Below are 20,404 nucleotides of genomic sequence, written 5' to 3' on the forward strand. Positions count from 1 at the left end.
TGGCATAGTCTCCCTTGATACACTCCAGCGAGAATCTAGTTGTATCATTTGTTCCCACATGAAGGACAATCAGCAGATTCTTTCCCTCTCCTGTTAGGATCCTTTTCAGCCTCAGGTCCACATCCCATATCTTAGCACCTGGCAGACAGCGCACCCTTCTGTTCTCTGGATCAGCTCTAGTTACAGGCCTGTCTGTTCTTCTCAGTAAGGAGTCCCCAGTCACGTAGACCTGCCTTTTCCTGGTGACAGTGCGATTCTCTGGTCTATCCCCTGTTCCCTCTGGCTGCAAATCCTCTCGATTTCTGTTGTCCCTTGCAATCCTCTGCAACTCATTCTGTATCCTCCTGGGGCTCATATTTGGTGTTGTCTCCATTGACTCTTCCCCTCTTCCTATAGGACTGGCCGCTCTTCTCTTCTTCCTTGCCCTCTCACCTTCAGCGACCACCTGCTGTGCCCCTTCTTCATTTTCCAACTCTGCAAACCTGTTCCTGAGCTCTGTTTCTCCTTCACTGGTGCGTCTTTTCTTCTGCCTGGTTCTCTTAGTCACATGCTTCCACTGTCCACTTTCCTCACCCAGCAGTCTCCCCTCAGAGTTCTTTGATCCTGCTTCCATCTGCAAGTCGAGCTTTTCCCTTCATCCTCCTCATGTCTTTGCTCCATCATCTGCTCGGACCTCCTCCTAAATTCCACCAGAGTTTCGACCTGCATCTCCAGTCCTTGGATCTTTTCTTCCATCAGCTCTATCAGTCGGCACTTCATGCAGATGAAACTCTTATCAGGTACCCCCTCCAGGATCGTGTACATGCCTCAGCTTCCACATCCAGTCATCCTCATTGTGTCTTTCACCACTACCTCTGTATCAGTCATAGCCTTCCCACCTAAAACCTGTTAGTGCAGGAAACACAAACCAAAACAAACCCCCAACAGACACCAGACCACCAGCAGAACACCACCCACTCCCTTCATTGGCCTGTCAATTCCTCTGCCTAGGTCTCTAAGTCTCCCCCACAAACTCCCCCTGTAAACTCTCACTGAAACTCCCCTGTTTACAGCTCTGTTTGCTGGCTCTTGTATCGCTGCAGCTCTCTGTCTGTCTTCTGTATGTGTCTTTTTTCATTGTTTGAACCTTAACATTTAATTGCTTTTATATATACTGTGTTCAGTTTGCACAGTCACAGACCTGGATAGTGTTGGAATTTGTTTTTCAGGCACAACTTTAAACCTCCTGAAATTTCCGATTATTAACCCTACATCTGACAGACTGTTCAAGAGACAGGAGAGGCTAAAAGCAGATGCAGAAAAAACTGAAGAACAACTTAGTGATGATGAACAAAAGTATCTTAAATGCCTTAAAAAGCAAGGTTATTTAATAGGTGAGTATTACCTGAGGAAGAGTATCACCGTTTGTTCTCAGATGTAAATACTGCATTATGCAAAAGACTCAGTTAAGCTTTACTGTATGGTAAGTCAGTGTCTAAAGTGAACTCTTAATTGGTAAACATTGCTAGCCAACATACATTTATGATACATTCTAATTTGGGTTCCTAGCGTACGTGATAGTGCAACAGCATATCAGAATAAGAATTCTTCAAATATATATTAATAATCTTCAGTAAATCCTTATTCTTGATCTTTTTAACAAAAAGCTATCTTAACAAAAAGCAGGTTAAGGAGCGACTTGATTACAGTCTATAAGTACCTACATGAGGAACACACATTTAATAATGGGCTCTTTAATCTAGCAAAGAAAGGTATAACACGATGCAATGGCTGGAAGTTGAAGCTAGACAAATTCAGACTGGAAATAAGGCATAATTTTTTTGACAATGAAAGTAATTACCCATTGGAACAATTTACCAAGGGTCATGGTGGATTCTCCATCACTGGCAAATTTTAAATCAAGATTGGATGTTTTTCTAAAAGATCTGCTCTTGAAATTATTTAGGAGAAGTTCTTTGGTCTGTATTATATAGGAGGCCAGACCTGATGACCGCAATGATCACAATGGTACCTTCTGTCTTTGGAATATGTGAAAATCTAATATGCCAGAACTCTGACTTTCTAAAAGTCATAACTTCGGATTTTTTTTTATGTCACTACACACCAATGCATCAATTCAGTCCTTGTCCTTCTGGTGTAGGTGGCTTAATGGATTTCCAGGATTGCATCGCAACTCTTTCTCCTTTTCCAAAATAAAAAAGACTAATACATTTAATTGTATTGGCTATTTGTTGATAATATGCAAACTGATAGTGTGTCTTGTAGAAATGGGCCAAAAGACTACAATTACCTTCAAAGAAAATGTCATCCAAAGACACTTTAATATAGCTGGAGATGGGCCCAGCTACTGAGTTAGGTTTTAGATTTCCCACAAGTGCATAAAAGGTTCAGATCTGGAGTTTTCGTTCAGGCATATCCATGTGTGACCAGGGTTCCAGTGGGGCCATGCTGAGATTGCTCAATCAGGGCAATGACGCCCCCCCCCCCCTCGCCCCTCCCCCCCCCCCCCCACCCCCCCCCCCCCCCCCCCCCCCCCCCCCCCCCCCCCCCCCCAAACTGTAGTTGTTCTATAACTTAGATTTACCAGGCTCATCAACCAAAACAGCGTCTTGATAACCTAACTGGTTATCCAGAAGCCAGAACAATAGCTTCCCTTAAGCAACCCCACCCAGACAGCCAAGTTCAATATTATGAAGCATTACTGAATCTTCGTAATGTCTATAAAAAGTTATTCCAATCCCAAAGGATCAGATAATCACCCACAAGTCAGTGAATATTTCAATCTTACCAATACAGCTACTGCCAGTTCTTATTAACTAAATTAAAGATTTATTTAAAGACAGAGAGTGGATATTGGTTAAAGATCATTCTACACACAGACTTGAATCAAAATTCTTAGGTTCAGTTTCATAGTAGTGGATGTGTGAGTTTAAAGTTTTGCGAAGAGTTCTTTTTTCAGAGTTTGAGTCCATAGGTTACAGTCCGAGCGTCCAGTAATCAGGGAGATCGGATGGACTTGGAGACCTCAGTCTCAGGACTCAAACTTCCACCTGACAAGCTTAAGCAGATCTTTTGAGATAATAGGGTTCAGGGCTCAAGGTTCTTTTATAGTTCTTTGGCAGCCTCTTGACAGTGTGAGTCCTTGGGTGATCAATAGCGGCTTGAAGTATCTATTTTCTTAAGCATAATCAGTAATTAGCTACATGAGTTAATGTAAGCAGCTACCCATCTAACCTGCCAATTAACAGCTAGTTTACTGCATACTTCGAAAGAGAAATTAGGACAGTGATATTACTACAGTCACAGTTCCTCTTAAATGTTAACATCTCTTTTGATCTCTGAATTAACAGAATACAGTGGTAGGAACCATTTAGTTACATTGGCAGCCTCTAACATATATTTGTAAACACATACAAAACCACAGCGTTATCTACTAATTAATCTCTAAAGGTTTAATCTGGGTCAATTATCCTACTAGTATCTGTAACCCTTGCTGGCTCTGTGTTACACCCTAATTAAACACGTATTATTAACGCTTTGTTTAGAGCAAAGACTTAGAAAACATAAAAGAAACAGTGATGTTTAATGGATGTATACTATATTAATGTGGCTTGCTTGATTGTAAGTCTGAACTAAAGTTATAAAAAAGAACAGAAGTACTGTGGCACCTTTAGAGACTAATACATTATTTCAGCATAAGCTTCATGGGCTACAGCCCACTTCTTCAGATGCATAGAATGGAACAGACAGACGGAAAGATATTTATACATACAGGAACATGAAAAGGTGGAAATATGCATACCAACTGGAAGAGTCCAATCAATTGAGATGAGCTATCATCAGCAGGAGGAAAAAAAACCTTTGAAGTGATAATCAAGATGACCCATAGAAGGTGCGAGGAGAACTTAACTTGAAGGTGGCAATTTTGCAACAAAAAAAATTCAAAAATAGACTCCAAAGAGAGACTGCTGAACTCGAATTAATATGCAAATTAGATACAAATAACTTAGGTTTAAACAGAGACTAGGAATGGTTGGGTCATTACGTTAATTGAGTCTATTTCCCTATGTTAAGTTCTCCTCACACCTTCTATGGGTCATCTCGATTATCACTTCAAAGGGTTTTTTTTCTCCTGCTGATGATAGCTCATCTTTATTGATTGGACTCTTACAGTTGGTATGGGCACTTCCACCTTTTCATGTTCTCTGTGTGTATAAATATCTTCTGTCTGTGTTGTCCATTCTATGCATCCGAAGAAGTGAGCTGTAACCCACGAAATGTTATGCTGAAATAAATTTGTTACTCTCTAAGGTGCCACAAGTACTCCTGTTCTTTTTGCGGTTGCAGACTAACACGGCTGCTACTCTGAAACCAGTTATGAAAAAGAAAGCTAAAGAGGATAGTTAACGTTTTTCAGCCTTAAATTACCATATTAGGGGCTAATTACGCCACAGTTGCGGAACCCAGTTGTAAAACTGTTCCAATTTCTAGTATACGCAAGATCTCCACCCATGTTCCAAAACTGGGCTAACATTTGAAAAGGCTCACAGTGAGATGGCTTCTGTAAGTAAGGTGAGTAGAACATGGACTTGTGTTAATATTATAGCTACATCAAAAGCTTACACTGTAAGAAAACTTCTCCATAGAGAGATCTCAATACAGAAGCAGATTCTGTATTGAAATCTCTGCTTTTGCAGAGCTTATAGCTCTGTGCAGTTTGTAAGACTGTAATTGCCCCAAACCAAGGGCCTTATCCTGCAAAGATGCACATGCTTTTACATTTATACACTCAGTTCCATCCAAGTCAATACTCACACAAATAGAGTTAAGTACATGCATAAGTGTTTGAAAGATCAAGATCTTAAATATCAAAAAAAGACAATCTAATTTACAGAGTGTTCTGTACAATGCCTAGAACAATGGGAACACGATTGGGGTCCTTAGGGTTACTGTAATACAATAATAGCACATTTATAGCAAGTCCATGATATGGGGGACTGCTAAGAGCACTGGATTTCTTGGTTTTTGTTGGACAAGAAGGAAAATTAAAATAGAGAAACATAAGTCACTTTTTAACATCCTGACTTTTGAGCATTTAAATTTGTACGCCTCAATCACATTTATATTTATCATATGTATTTTATTTATTTTTAAGTGTGTAAGAGGGAAAAATTTCCAGTTGAAGAAAGTGTAAAGTATCATAAATTATTAAAAATACTTTTCCTTTTTAATGTAGGAAGAGTTGGAAGAACATTTCAACAACAGAAGTCAAAAGCTGTAATTGACTTTGATCCTGATGAGCTCTCTTTTAGCGTGGAAGAGGAGCCTATCTTTTCATCCAAGAAGCCTAAAGAGAGAGTGGAATTTACATACAATGAACTGAAAGATGCTCGCTGGTTTTTTGACACGCCAGGGATTGTAAAAGAAAATTGTGTAGGTGCTCTGTCTGTCTGTCTGCATTTGAGAAGATCGATATTTGGGAGAGGGAGTACTGTCTTAGTTAACTGTGAGTGCAGGTATAGAGATTTTTGATATCCTTATGAAATAAGAGACTCACATTCAAGTCATTATATAGTGCCACCCAGTGTATCAGAATATTGTGTAATGAATAGAGCTGAGCAGATAATGGATTTTATTTTACTTTATGTTTATTTTTTGTTCAAATGTGAACCAAAATTTGTTGAGGGGGGAAAAGCCATTTTGAATCCCGTTTTATTCAAAATCATTCATTGAATCAAAAAACTTGAAATAAAATTGTTTCTAATTGACTGAAGTGTTTTGGTCAACTTGAAACAAATTTTTTCTAGTTTTTCAATTCAGCCATTTTCAGGGGGGTTTCAGTCTTTTAAAAAATTTCATTTTGACCATTTCAAAATGAGTGAAACTTTTTTGATATTTTTTCTTTTTTCAGCCAAAACTATTCATCAGATTCAATCTGAATTTGCAAATTGTTTTAGAGCCTCAAAAACTGCATTGTTTAGGATAAATTACTATTTTCCCAAAATAATTCTCCCACTTCTAGTAATAAGGCCTGTTTTATATAGGAAAATTTATCTCACTGGTTGGTTTTGCTGTAACAAGTAGTGCCATAACCATCTTACAACATAGGTATTTACCAGTGTAGATTCAACTAAGCACTATTTGTAAGCATGTTAGTGAACTGTTTACAGACCAGTTTTTTGTAGATGAGCCCTGAATGTGTGTCTCTGTAGTAGTATATTTCTGTAGGAGGAATGAATGGGTCGGAGGATTGAAAACGGGATCTGATGGCAGGATATAGGATTATACCTTTAGCTCTGGTTTTGAGTGAGAATCAGATCACAAGAGACTAAAGGCTTGTCTGTTCTAAAAAAAATTATATTGGTTTAACTGAACTGATTTAAAATCCATCTAGTTAAACCAATGCAACCCCCTAATGTATAACCTGTTAACCATTGCTTAAATAAATTTGCTTTGCATTGGTAATGTACAAAATAGAGCTAATCCCATTTAAGTGCATCTACCTTAGGGGTTATTTAACTAGATCAATTTTTAAATAGATTTTAATGTTTAAACAGATAAGATTTTTAGTATAAAAATACCTAGGACTGAGACTTTCAAAGCTGCTTAAAGGGTTTGAATGATAAATTCATGGGAATAAGTAGTTCAAATACTCTAGATGGCTTTGAAAATTTTGGCTTTAAAATTAGTAGAGCCACTGGAAATATGCTCTGTAGAAATCCTGCAGTTATATGAAGTTATGATCTGTCTATGGATATAACTGTGTTCTACAGAATTGAAGTTAAACTTAAAAAAAAAAATAGTCGTCGTACTTTGACTTTCTAAGGCTGGTCTACCCCCAGATCTTGTACCAGTATAACTCTTTTGGTTAGAGGAATGATACTCTTTTTTTTTTTTTTTTTTTTTTACCAAACTAGTTAAACCAGTACAAACCGTAGTGTAGACACAGCTATATCAATAGAAAGGAGCCTTATACTGTTATAGCTTAGTCCCCAACATATAGGGGAATAAGTTTTACAGGTCTAAGCACCTTTATACCAAGATAACTACAGTCACACTAGGCAGCTGGTACTGCTTTAACTATACCACTATAATTAAAGTGGTTCAACTTCTGTGTAGACACAAGGCCTAATTGTGAGGATAGACTTTCAAATAATGTTAGACTGACTGATCCAAAAAACTCTGAGAGGTGTGAACTGCCCCATTCATCTCAGTAGCATCCTCAATCAGACTTCAAAATTATTGCCTTGTTGAGATGTATTATTACTCACAACTTCAGCCAGGCTCCAGGACTGTAATAATTTGGTTAGGTGTCTTGTGCCTCAGCCACCTCAACAGGGTGAAGATTCTGAAACCTAATGCAGATTTATTGTAAATGTCGGTTTCACTGCTGGTCAATTTAGTATATACAGCTAGCTCAATCACAAGTTATGGGTTTGATGCCAGAATTACCAAGTGAAATTCTATGATCTGTTTTATACAGGAGATCAGAATAAATAGTTACAATGCTTCTTTCTGGCCTTAATATCTTCTAATCGAGTAGAAGAACCTAGCTAAGGTGTGTGGTTTGGATTCACTTGAAACAATGTTTGATATGAGCAAGTTTTAAAGACACAAATGATTAATAGTACTGCATCTAGCACAGTGGGGACTCGATCATGACTCAGGCCTCAGGAAGGTAGTTAATAATGGCACACAAAATACTACATTGAAAGAGTGTTAAGGTTGCAAAATCAAGCATGCAAAAGTTTGGAAATGCCAGATTTAAGATTGCACATGTAATCCAATCTTAATCCAATCTCTTGTGCGCATGCATTATAAACTGGTCTTTAATTACATGATCACACACTGTTTTATCCACAGGACCCCACCTTATTCAGCATGTAAATTGGACAGTGCTCAATGAATGAGAAGCTTTTCAATTTTAATTTTACCTTCGATGAACAACCTTCGATGAACAATGTGCCTTATTTACTGCACACTATACCAATCCTGCTCTGAAGACAGGATTATTAATTACCTCATGGGCCTTTTCATCTTGCTCCTATAGTATCTGACTACTTCAACAAACATAAATGAATCTCACAATGCCCCTGTGATCTAAGGGAGGGCATTATTCTAAGTTTACAGAAGGGAGAACTGAGAGGCAGAGACATTAACATGAAAAATACACACTAAGTGGGATGCTCACTTTGAAAGGTCTATGAGCTGACTTTTCAGAGAACTTAGTGTTTTGTAGCACTTTATATGTTTGGAGAACAGTTGCAGCCATTCAGCATGTCTGCAAATCAGACACCAGTACTCTCAAGTTGGACACCCAGAACGTGAACGTACAGTTTTAGTGACCCTCTGTGAAAAGTTTGGATTAAGTGACTTGCCCAGTATCTCATAGGACCTATGTGCCCGAGATGGAAAGAGAATCAGTTCTTCAGGGGACTGTTCAGCTGCCAAAGCTATGACACCATCCTTACTCTTTCTGCAATCCATTGCCTCGTGCACCTTCCAACTTCTGCAGTAAATGAGGCAGGGGTCCTGCAGACAACAGCGTCCTTCACTACATAGTGGTGATCATCCCTAAACACAATATATCCTGTGCACTAAATGAGTCAGGGGTCCTGTGGAAAAACTAGTAAGTGATCATGTGATTAAATATTCCATCACAATGCATAGGTGTAAGGGAGTCAAATTAAGGTTACATGAGAAATCTAAATTCTGCAATTTCCTGTTTTTTGATTACTTGACTTAGCAACCTTAACATTATTTTAATATAGTTCTTGTATGTAATTTCCTAGGTTTTTAATATCAACCTGGGGGGAAATGTCTGTCATGTGGAACCCTATTGGCTCCCATGTGGTTCAGCAGGGTAGCAGGGTTCAGACCTTTAGAGCTACAGTAACTCCTCGCTTAACATTGTAGTTATGTTCCTGAAAAATGTGACTTTAAGCGAAACGATGTTAAGCTAATCCAATTTCCCCGTAAGAATTAATGTAAATGTGGAGGAGGGAGGTTAGGTTCCAGGGAAATTTTTTTCACCAGACAAAAGACTGTATTTTTTTATATATGTATACACAGTATAAGTTTTAAACAAACAATACTGTACACAGAAATGATGATTGTGAATCTTGGTTGAGGTGGAAGAGGGAGGGATATTTCCCAGGGAATGCCTTACTGCTAAATGATGAACTAGTACTAACCTGAGCTCTCAAGGTTTAACACATTGTTAATGAAGCCTCACACTCTATATACAGCACGAATGGAGGGAGGAGAGACAGCATGGCAGACAGACACACACACCCTGCATGTGAGCGAGAGAGAGATGCGATTGCACCTTTAAGTACCCTGACCCCACTCTAAGTACACTGCCTTTTCAGATCAGGAAGTTGAGACAGCAGCTGCTGCCTGCAAGCTCCCTCCATCCTGAGCCCTGTCAAGTTTCCCCCTCCCCCCCAGCTCTGTGGAGATAGGGTAAGCGGGGGGCAGGAGCAGGGGGGAGGGAGACACCCTGATATTAGCCCCCCTCTTGCCCCCTCCCCCCGCACAGCAAGCAGGAGGCTCCTGGGAGCAGCTCCAAGGCAGAAGGCAGGAGCAGCACATGGCAGTGGGGGGAGGGAGAGCTGAACTGCCAGCAATTGATAGCCTGCTGGGTGGCTGCTACACAGGAACTTAGGGAAGCAGAGAGCTGATAGGGGGGCTGCTGGTCCACCCTGGTTCCAAGCCCCCCACCAGCTAGCTCCAACGGGCTGCTCTTTCTGCAAGCAGTGGACAAAGCAGGCAGCTGCCAAAGAAACGTTATACAGGAGCATTGTGCAACTCTAAACAAGCATGTTCCCTAATTGATCAGCAGTGTAACAATGTAAACCGGGACGACTTTGAGGAAGAAGAACAAGGAGTACTTGTGGCATCCGATGAAGTGGATTTTAGCCCACAGCACCTTATGCCCAATACATTTATTAGTCTCTAAGGTGCCACAAGTACTCCTCGTTCTTTTTGCTGATACAGACTAACACGGCTACCATTCTGAAACCTGTCACCATTGAAGTGAGTAGTTACTGTACAGCACAGACCTCTGTGACTTGAGCTAATGGAGTAATCGATAGATGATGACAACCTACTACTGCTATGTGGACCATTTACAAAAGCAGGGGATGAGACATGTTTTGCCAGTGGGTCTCACAACTATTTGCTGACAGCAGAGGAACATGGAGACTCAGAAATCCTAGGTTATTATATGCCAGGTTCCAAGAGAAGTGTGCTTTAGTAGTTACAGACCATTCAGTCTCTAGCCAAACCAACTGCCAGGCCTAGCTCCTCACCTCTCTGCATCCAGTCATGCTGATTGCACCTCCTCATTACTGCCAGGGTGCCAGCAGCAGGAGCATGGGAGTACAGAAGAATCTCCCAGCTCTCAGTTCCGGGAGCAAAGTGGCCCCTCGCTGCCAGGAATTGAATGAGCATAGAAAGTGAATGGACTTACTCGTGCTCAGTAACTTCCTATAGATAGTTCTAATTTTGATTAAGCTTGGTGTGCCTGTGAAGTGGGGCAGGTATGAGACATGCCAAAGTTCGAATTGAATTTCCACTTGTCACGCTGTTCGTTTTGGCTGGAGAGGAGGAGGGGTTGTCTGGGCACCAATTTTGAGGTGGGGAGCAGGAATTTTCAGTCTTTGCTTTCTGTACATTTTTGTGAGGGTTAGATGACATAGATAGATTAGCCATTGGGCTAGTTCAGTCTATGAATTACTAAAGATGTTCGGCTTTATAAGGGAGCAAGAGAAAACTAAACTTCTAGAAACTGAAAGAAAGAGTTTTTGATAGCTGTCAAATTTAGCACTAAGCATTACCTAATACTCCGGAATATTATCTGCGGAGCTTTCAGTTTGCAAGGCTCCTACTGTTTCAGAATTGGTGCAAAAGTTGCCAAGATTTTCAGACTAAAGTTGACTCCATCTACGCTACAGAAAGAGTGTGTAGAGACCCAGTCACACTATAGTAGTTGCTGACACAATTACGAAACGGTTCTGTCTTTTAATGCAGAGTCAAGACCAAACCATGTTGTAACCATGTTGCCAAACTAGTACACATTTGAATGTTATCGAGGCTGTGGCATGACTTAGGCACGTGGTTGGAAGAGTTTGGCTCTGTTTGTGCTGAAAATTCCAAGTGTGTGAGAAAGGGATGCTGTCTATTTGGAATCTAGTTAGTGCTTTACAGTTAAAAATAATGTTGGGTCCTGCACCTGGGCCTGGATCCCACCGACATGTTTTGTGCTTTTCCAGTCATTTTTTCCTCTTTTTAACATTTTTTTTCTCTCTACTATTCCTGTGTGTAGACAGGGGAAGCTGACTGTGGGGGGTTGGGGGGAAGCGAAACTGACTGCACACATAGTCCCATTAAATGTACAAAGTATGCTGGAAAGTACCTTTCAGTTATAGTCACCATAGGCATTACTTATAACAATAGTAGGAAAAACATTTCAGGCAGAAGTTTATTTTTTAAGCTGGAGTCTCTTGCTGTGCCTGGGGCACTTTAGTGACACATCAGGCACAGTAGTTCCTGCTTTTTAGGTGGGAACTCATTGCACATAAACCTATGCTGAGGAGTTAATCTCTCAGTTACATTTCCAGAGAATTTATTCTCAAAGTATTTTTCGGTGGTAGAGGTGGGGACAAGAGATCTCTGAAACTGTAGTCAGTTTAAAACGATTTACAGTTTTATAACAGAAAGCTTGCTAATACCTGAAATATCCTCCTTAAACTCAGAATTGCCATAATGCTAACTGTAAGAAATATTGATCCAAAATTCTGTTTAATGTACCTTGAACTGCTGGCACATTAAGCTTAACAAAATCTGCTGTGGTAGAGCAGGAAATAAATGGCTGATTATTATTAGTGGCTTCATAATAAAAGTGATAAATAGTAATTCCTGAATGGAGACAGAGTTCAGCACAGTTGCAACATGTTTTTACTCTGGGGATCTCAATCTCATTTTAGGTTGTTCCACAAATAAATAGTATTTGTGTAGAAACACAGCAGGAACCATCCGCAATCTTCGATAGCTAAGCAGCAGTTCTTCAGAAAAGGACCCGGGGATTACAGTGGATGAGAAGCTGGATATGAGTCAGCAGTGTGCCCTTGTTGTCAAGAAGGCCAACGGCATATTGGGCTGTATTAGTAGGAGCGTTGCCAGCAGATCGAGGGAAGTGATTATTTCCCTCTATTCGACACTGGTGAGCCACACCTGGAGTATTGCATCAGTTTTGGTACCCCCCACTACAAAAAGGGATTGGACAATTGGAGAGAGTCCAAGAGGAGGCACAAAATGTTAGGAGCTAGGGCACATGAATTATGAAGAAAGGCTGAGAGAACTGGGTTATTTAGTTTGCAGAAGAAAAGATGAGGGGGGATTGATAGCAGCCTTAACTACCTGAAGAGGGTTCAAAGAGGATGAGTTCAGCTGTTCTCAGTGGTGGCAGATGACAGAACAAGAAGCAATGTCTCAAGTTGCAGTGGGAAGTCTAGTTGATATTAGGAAACACTATTTTACTAGGAGGGTGGTGAAGCACTGGAATGGGTTACCTAGGGAGATAATGGAAACTCCATCCTTAGAGGTTTTTAGGCCAGCTTGACAAAGCTCTGGCTGGGGTGATTTAATTGTGTGGTTCTGCTTTGAGCAGAGGGTTGACTAGATGACCTCCTGAGGTCCCTTCCAACCCTAGTATTCTGATGTAACACAAAATAGCATAAACTGATCCTGTGAACACTGCAAAGACAAATTGGCTTGAGCTATTTAGCAGAGGAGGAAAGAGAGAGGAATTATTTAGCTTAGTACTAATGTAGCACAAGACGAATGGGTACAAACTGCGATATTAGGAGTTAGACTTGAAATTAGACGAAGGTTCTAACCATTAGGGGAGTGAAGTTTTGAACGCTTCCGAGGGAAGTAGTGGGGGAAAAGACTTATCTGGCTTTAAGACTAAGCTGATAGTATATGGAGGGGATTTATGATGGGATAGTTTAATTTGGGCAATTGATTTTGGATTACGCAGATAAGTCTGCTCAATGGTCTGTGAGGGGATGTTGGATGGGATGGGACTAGTTACTGAGAGATTCTTTCTTTGGTGCTGGCTGGTGAGTCTTGCCCACAATGCTCAGGGTTTAGGCTGATCGCCATATTTGGTCGGAAGGAATTTTCCTCCAGGGCGGATTGGCAGAGGCCCTGGAGGTTTTGCCTTCCTCTGCGCGTGGCATGGTCGTTGCTGGTGGATTCCGCTGCAGCTGAGGTCTTCAATCTCAATTTTGAGGATTTCAATACATCAGTCATGGTTGGGTTGTTTATAAATGTGTATGGGTAGGGTTTTGTGGCCTGCCTTGTGCAGGAGGTCAGACTAGATGATCATATTGGTCCCTTCTGACCTATGAGTCTATGAGTGCAGTCCTACTTGTCTGTAATTTCTGTGTGAGATCATTTGAGACAGATATTCTTCATTCATGTATATTTGGTATCTTCCTTTTTCCCCATAAAGCAAGAGCATTGGTTTAATCATTTTTGTAAAAGCATCCAAAATGAGTTATGGTTATACACTTTGCTTTGCAGGTTTTAAATCTTCTAACAGAGAAAGAAGTAAAGCTTGTCTTGCCGACACATGCCATTGTTCCACGGACCTTTGTACTTAAGCCTGGAATGGTTTTGTTTCTAGGTGCTTTGGGACGCATAGACTATTTGCAGGTAAGGGAGAGTGGATTTTGTAATGTTCTGTGAATAAGATCTTGTTTTCGCTTTGTGGTGTTATAACAAGTTACAAAACACCTTCACCATCAGGCTGTTTGTATAGCTTTCTTTACCATTTATTTGGTAGCTGTTACTCTTAAGATTTCCACTAATGAAACACAAACCTTGTCATGTAAAGTAAAAAATGCTTTTGAAAAAGGCTGTGCCATATGGTAGCCCAAAGTGAAGATTTTTGTACTGTAAAGGAGCATCCTGCAGAATGTTACAAAGAGATCCTGAGCTTTGTTCTAAATGAAACCGGAGAATTGCTTTGAGATTTGACGGGTCACTAAAAGAACAAGGGTACAAATCCTTGCAAGTTGGCTAACAGTGCTAGAATGTAGCCAAAATGAATCAGCTTTAAAGGAACAGTATCTAGTGGTTACATGAAAGAGTTACATAGGAAGGGAAATTGATTATGGGCATTTCTGCTTTTCCCTCAACATTTATAAGAATTGTTTAGTCAAGGGAAAAAGGAAAAATGATGACACCAAACACTATCCAATGAACAAAGTAGAAAAAATAAACTGGAAAAATACTGTTCTTTGCTAATCCTTTTTACTCTCAGCAGTTCTGGGCAAAACCTCCTTCATATAGACATGTGATTTGTATTGGGATGATTTCCCTTAAAGTTATTTCTGTTAGGTGGTGATTCAGTCATGTTAAGTACTCGTGCTAATTCCCCTTAGTGATGCTTTGCTTCATTTTGAAAAGAAAGGCTATTAGAACAGGGCAAGGAGTGAGATTTTTCAAAAGTTATTGTAGAAATAAATTCGATTCGTATTTCCTCCAGGTTTAAAGAAATATCTAATAGTAAAGGGCAGAGCACAGGGGTGTATGTATCTGGGGTCCGTTCTCCCCTTTATACACTTGCATTATTAATGGAAATTGTATTTATTACATTTCTAAAATGCAGCTGTCGATGCCCGTCCAGTGCTCTGCATGCCCAGCACATAAATAAAAAATAAAAAAACCCACCAAAGACTGCCCATAAATAGATCGACCTCAGCCAACCCCTCCTCAACAGCCTTAAGCTGGATCTACACTAGAGCACTTTGCCTGTGTAACTATACCAGTATACTAGCCTAGCAAGCGCTCCTAGTGTGGGTGCAGCATATACAGGCAAAACTAAACTTTTGCTGGTATAGCTTATTCTAGGCCCCACCATCCCCACCCTGAGTGAAATAAACTATATTGGTAAAATCATAGTTTTGCTGATATAATTGCATCTGCACTAGGGGCTTTTGCCAGCATAGCTATGTCAATCACAAATCTTCACGCCCTTGATCAACATATCTGTCCTGGCAAAAGTGTGTAGTGTAGCCATGGGCTTGTGGGAGGAGTTGTATCCATGCATCAGCAGGAGACTAGATTCCTTGGTTTGGATTTGATGTAATCCTGTTTTCCCACTGCAGTTTGGATGTACAATTCATTATAGTAATTTTCATTCTTAAATGTGGTTTGTAGAATTCTAGGTACTGCAAAGCAGAGTCTGGTAAACAAGAGGGATATTTTACTACTGGATCTGGGAAATGGTCTGAGAGGATCAGCTGGACAGGAGAAGTCTGTCACGCCATCCAGAAATAAGCCTGCCAGTTTTGTTCACGCTGGCAGTACTTTCAGTATTGTGAACTAAGCTAATGTAGAGATATGGGATTGGGCAAACTTTTTAGCCTGAGGGGAATAGAAATTGCACGGCAGGCAATGCATGCTCACAAAATTGGGGTTGGGGTGTGGGAGGGGGTGAGGGCTCTGGTTGGGAGTGCAGGCTCTGAGGTGGGGCTGGAGAGTTTGGAGTGTAGGAGGGTGCTCTGGGCTGGGACCAAGGGATTCAGAGGGTGGGAGAGGGATCAGGGCTGGGGCAGGGGTGCAGGAAGCTAATATGAGGGGGCAGTGAGTCCAGGATCACTGGCTGTATTTTAAAGAAGCCTTATTGAGAGCACCGGAACAAACTGTCCCAAAGTGCTGAAAGAATAGTAACAAGGTTTTTAAGGCCTGACTTGACAAAACCTTGGCTGGGATGATTTAATTCAGAGGTTCTCAAACTGGGGGTCAGGACCCCTCAGGGGATCCCGAGGTGTCAACCTCCACCCCAAACTCCACTTTGCCTTCAGCATTTATAATGGTGCTAAATATATAAAAAAATGTTTTTAATTTATGGGGGGGAGGTTGCACTCAGAGGGTTGCTATGTAAAAACACCAGTAAAACAATTTGAGAGCCACTGGTTTAGTTGGGGTTGGTCCTGCTTTGAGCAGGGGATTGGGCTAGATGGCCTCCTGAGGTCTCTTCCACCCTAATATTCTTGTCTGAGGGTTGTGGGCTCTGGGGTGGTGGATATGGCTGGGGATGAGAGTTGGGGGGGTTGAAGAGCTGTCAGGGGGTTGGGGCGTGGGGAGAGTCTCGGGTGCAGGCACTTATCTCAGGCTTACCACTGGAAGCAGTGGCATGTCTCTTCTCCAGCTCCTATGCGTGTAGCAGCCCCTGACCCTCAGAGCAGGGCCATGCGGCTGCTTCCAAGAGCCATGAGGTGTGGCCCCCAAGCCTGTACCCCGGAGCGGGGCCATGCCACAGTTTACAGGAACCCTGTGGTGCAGCCCCTGATCCCGCTTCCCAACGGGAGCTTGCGGGACATAGTTTGTCCACCCTTGGTAAAGATACACATTCTGTAACACATGACTATCGTTTTATTTGAATGACCTGAGTGTAGAACAGATTGTTTTGGGGTTGTTTGTTTTTTGTTTGTTTAAGTGCCATTCCAATTATCCAAATTCTTTTTCTCTGAAAATTCATAGCGTGTCCCCCATGTGGCCGCTTGTTAGTTAATAGCACTTCCATTTCTCTGAACACACAGTTGTCTGGGCCATAAGGATAAATGTGAGTGCATTGTATTTGTATTATAGTAGCACCTAAGTATTGTGCTGTGATGCAAAAGCTCTAGAATCAGAAAGGTTCTGGGCTTGCTTTAGGACTAGAAACTATGAGGTGGCTTTGCTGTTGTATTTGTGTATTGAAAACTCAGCTCCATTATATGCAGAGAAGTCATTGTTTATCATAGAAACAGTACAGATGCATTTCAAAGACTAAGACCCTGCCTATCTAGATGAGAGAGGATCATGTAACAGAACTACTTTTAAACAGAAGGTAGGGGGAAGGCTGGACAGTAACTTGTAAATATCTTTACAGCGTTCAGTTTTTTTAACAATCAGTCCTCATTAATTTTAGGGAGCAAAATCTTCCTGGTTTTCTGTTGTGGCTTCTAACCTGTTGCCAGTCCATGTTACTACCCTGGAGAAAGCAGATAGCATCTATCAGAAGCATGCTGGAAAAACATTACTGAAGGTAAGAGGACACCTTCTATATGGTGTCCTGGTATGTGTTAAGTCCTCGCTAGAACTCGTTATGCATTGTCTTGTCAGTGATTCTTCCCCTTTCTGGGAAAACCAAATAAAAGAATATATGCATTATTCCTCCCCTGGCTATCGGAAACAGATATGAGAATGAAAATCTTATTGCCAGTCACAACATACATTTTTCCTCTTTAAAATTAAACTAACTCAGCAAGAGGGAGCGCCCTCTGTGCATGGACAGAGGAACATGGCATGGGCAGAGGTTAGGACTTTAGCCTGGGGCTCTGGAAGACCTGGGTTAAATTCCCTGCTCTGCCTGCGTACAAGGGACCATATTAGTACATTAGACAGTCTTGTAAGTAGGGATATAACTTTTTTTTTTTTGTAAAAAGCACACAAACTACTACTGAGCAGTTTTCATTAAAGTTAAAAATGGCTGGGGGGTTTAGGCTTATGTTTGCGAAGGCATCATATTCTGGCTCAGGGATAAAGCCCCTCTTTCTGCAGCGCTGATGAGGCAATGTCTGGAATACTGTGTTCTAAGCTAGGCCCACTGATGCCAGGAAGACATTGACAAATTGGAGCTACTCAGGCAAGAGTTCAGAGACAAACAACAAAAACTGACTGTCTGCTATGGAAAGATATAAATTGGCAAAACACAAAGGGAGAGAAATATAAAAGGCGGAGAGGTCAAGAACTACAAATAGGAGCAACAAGATGGAATTAAGAAATAGAAATACCTGGAAGTGATGTAGATCCCATCATTTGGGACTTCTGAAACTAGATAGCGGAGAGATCAGCAAAAAATATTATATGGAATTGTCCTGGGGATGGACATTATTTGTAGCTTTGTTTTCTAAGATTTCAGATTGACGCCTAGTTCCATAGCACTTCTGTAGCAAGACCTGTATGTCTTTTAATGTATTTACATTTTATTTTCTATATCTTATACTTTAAGCATGTAGTTTGATAGTGTAATTTGAAATTGATAGTGTAATTTGACTAAAATTCATTCTGATGCATGGTTTGGAAATATTTGTTTTTTAAAAAAGTAATATTCTCATGATTTGGGCTTTATCTAGAAAGATGTGAAGTTAGCACATTGGTTAATGTGCTAGGTAAAACATTCAGAAGTCTAGCATAGACAAGCTGTGTATACTTTAACATATATTAAGCTGATGAAGTTAAAAGTCTATGTTGCCCCCCTCTCCGCTCCACCCAGGTTTGCCTCAACCAGCTAGCATGTTAATACTTGCCCTTTCAACACTAGGATTTTAAATGGGTTAGCTGTCATGTTTTTAAAATACATCTTTTTGTCTTCCTATAAGCAGGGCCTCTGTATGTGTGTATATATATATATATGTGCATATCTTGATGTGTTTTAACTTGTTTCCTTGGCAATACCACGAAAACTGAAACGCTCTCTCTGTAGTAAATATTAAGGATCCCCTAGCTACATGGTACATTTTCCACTATCTGAAGCAGTTTAAAGCTTTCTCTTCTGGTATTGATCTTCACTTGCAAAGCATCAGTACAACTCACTGCTCATGCTGAATTCACTTTATGAATTATTGCACCATTTACAAAAATAAATGTTTCAGAGATTGTAGTGTTAGTAACTTCTGCTATTTCATTGAATTTGCGTGGAACTGAATCCTGGCACTTACCCAAATAGGACAATCTCTGATACTGCAATATCTACTTCTTTGCATCTCTAAGGCACCTTAGTTTGATATCTAAATGAAATCTTTATCACCTTAACGTTTGTTTCTGGACAAACTGTCCCTTAACTGTCCAAATGCCATTTTTAATAGAAAAGTTATGTGAGAGCAGTTACTCATTAAATGTGTCCAGTGTTTGAGTCAGTTAGAATAGAAAGAGTTAAGTTGCTGCATTTCACTTTGTAACTTAGTCCATAACTTGAGAAGTTTAAAGCTGCCTTTCTGGTCAGCTTTTAACTCCTTTCTCCTGTATTTTATTGTTAGGTTCCCATGGGGAGTGAAGAACGAATGAAGGAATTCCCACCGCTTATTCCTCAGGAAATTACGCTGGAAGGAATTGGCACCCTTGAGGCAGTGGCTGACATAAAGCTGTCCTCTGCTGGTAACTCTGTTTTTCCTCCTCCACGTGCAGAGTAGCCGCTCCTGCTGTGCACTCTTGTTCTTGGATGTAATTTGATAATGGGTGCATCATGTGACTTGCAAAGGTCTTGTGACTAGGAAAGGTGACACAGAGTCGACCAAAATGCCTGCTGCCTTGTATGTCATTATGAACAATTGTTTTCTACTTTGGGGGTAGATTTTCAAAAGTGCTTGCCACCCAGCAACTTCCATTTTTCGTCTAAATGGGATCTGTTGGGTGTTGAATCTGTGTGAAAATCTGACCCTTTGTCTTATTTAAATAAGTGTCCCTTTCCATTTTTAAATTTTGATACAGTTGATTCTCATTTTGTTTGAAAGAGGTTGTAACTAACTGGATTCTGTTCTGGTATCTGCACAGGTTGGGTTGCAATAACCGCTCACTTGGAAGACAAACTACAGCTGCGAGCCTATACTCCTGAAGGGACAACACTGATGATACGTAAACCTCCTCTGTTGCCACACATCGTTGACATCAAAGGGAACCGCATCAGAGGAAGTGCATCCTATAGAATTAAAAAGCCACCTCCCCTGGTGGAGAACTTAAAGGCAAATGGAACAAATAAACAAATAAAAAGAGTATCTAAAATTTAAGAAGCACAGGAGCTGGGAAGCCCTTGGACGTATGTGTTGCTTACAGACAATTACTAAAACCATTATTCATAGAAAACACTTTCTGATTTTAAGACTGACTTCTGTAAAACATGTTTGAAAGACCTTGCAAATGCAGATTTGAAGTTTGTATCAGGCTACTGCGTAGTTCAGCTCATGGGATCATGTGATTTGTAGTCTCTACTTCCCATTACCAGATGGCCTGTCTCATTCAGATTTTTTAGTTCTGCATTCGACAGACAGATTGGCATCACTTCACACTATTGCTGGTTCGCCTACAGTGAGTGGAGTACGGCTGCTGTCAGGAAGGGAGGGTAATCTCAGTTACAGCAGGAGGGCTTTAGGGAAGCTGTCAGAACATATAAGTCTTTCTGGTTGCTACCGATATTTGGACAGGAGACACATCGCTTGTTTTTTGGCTTTTCGCATGAAATTAGTGATAAAGATTTCAGAAAGAAGGCCCTAGAGACCATCCTACTAGGTGTCTCTGCAATAATGTAGAACTTTAAAGATAAGCAGATGCCACATAGGGGAGCACT

The 20,404-nt window shown here is 40.7% G+C and overlaps 1 protein-coding gene across 1 annotated transcript in view; it reads left to right on the forward strand.

Moving 5' to 3' along the window:
- NOA1 (nitric oxide associated 1) overlaps nt 1-19,850 on the forward strand; it is a 30,695-nt gene extending 10,845 nt beyond the window's left edge. The window contains 6 exon segments of the mRNA XM_075066330.1: nt 1,209-1,373; nt 5,237-5,433; nt 13,594-13,725; nt 16,991-17,107; nt 19,101-19,218; nt 19,615-19,850. Coding sequence (XP_074922431.1) covers nt 1,209-1,373; nt 5,237-5,433; nt 13,594-13,725; nt 16,991-17,107; nt 19,101-19,218; nt 19,615-19,847 — 962 coding nt within the window. The 3' untranslated portion in view covers nt 19,848-19,850.
- Nucleotides 19,851-20,404: the final 554 nt, after the last annotated feature.

The sequence above is a fragment of the Chelonoidis abingdonii genome, chromosome 5, assembly GCF_003597395.2.
Source record: "Chelonoidis abingdonii isolate Lonesome George chromosome 5, CheloAbing_2.0, whole genome shotgun sequence".
NCBI lineage: Eukaryota > Metazoa > Chordata > Testudines > Testudinidae > Chelonoidis > Chelonoidis abingdonii.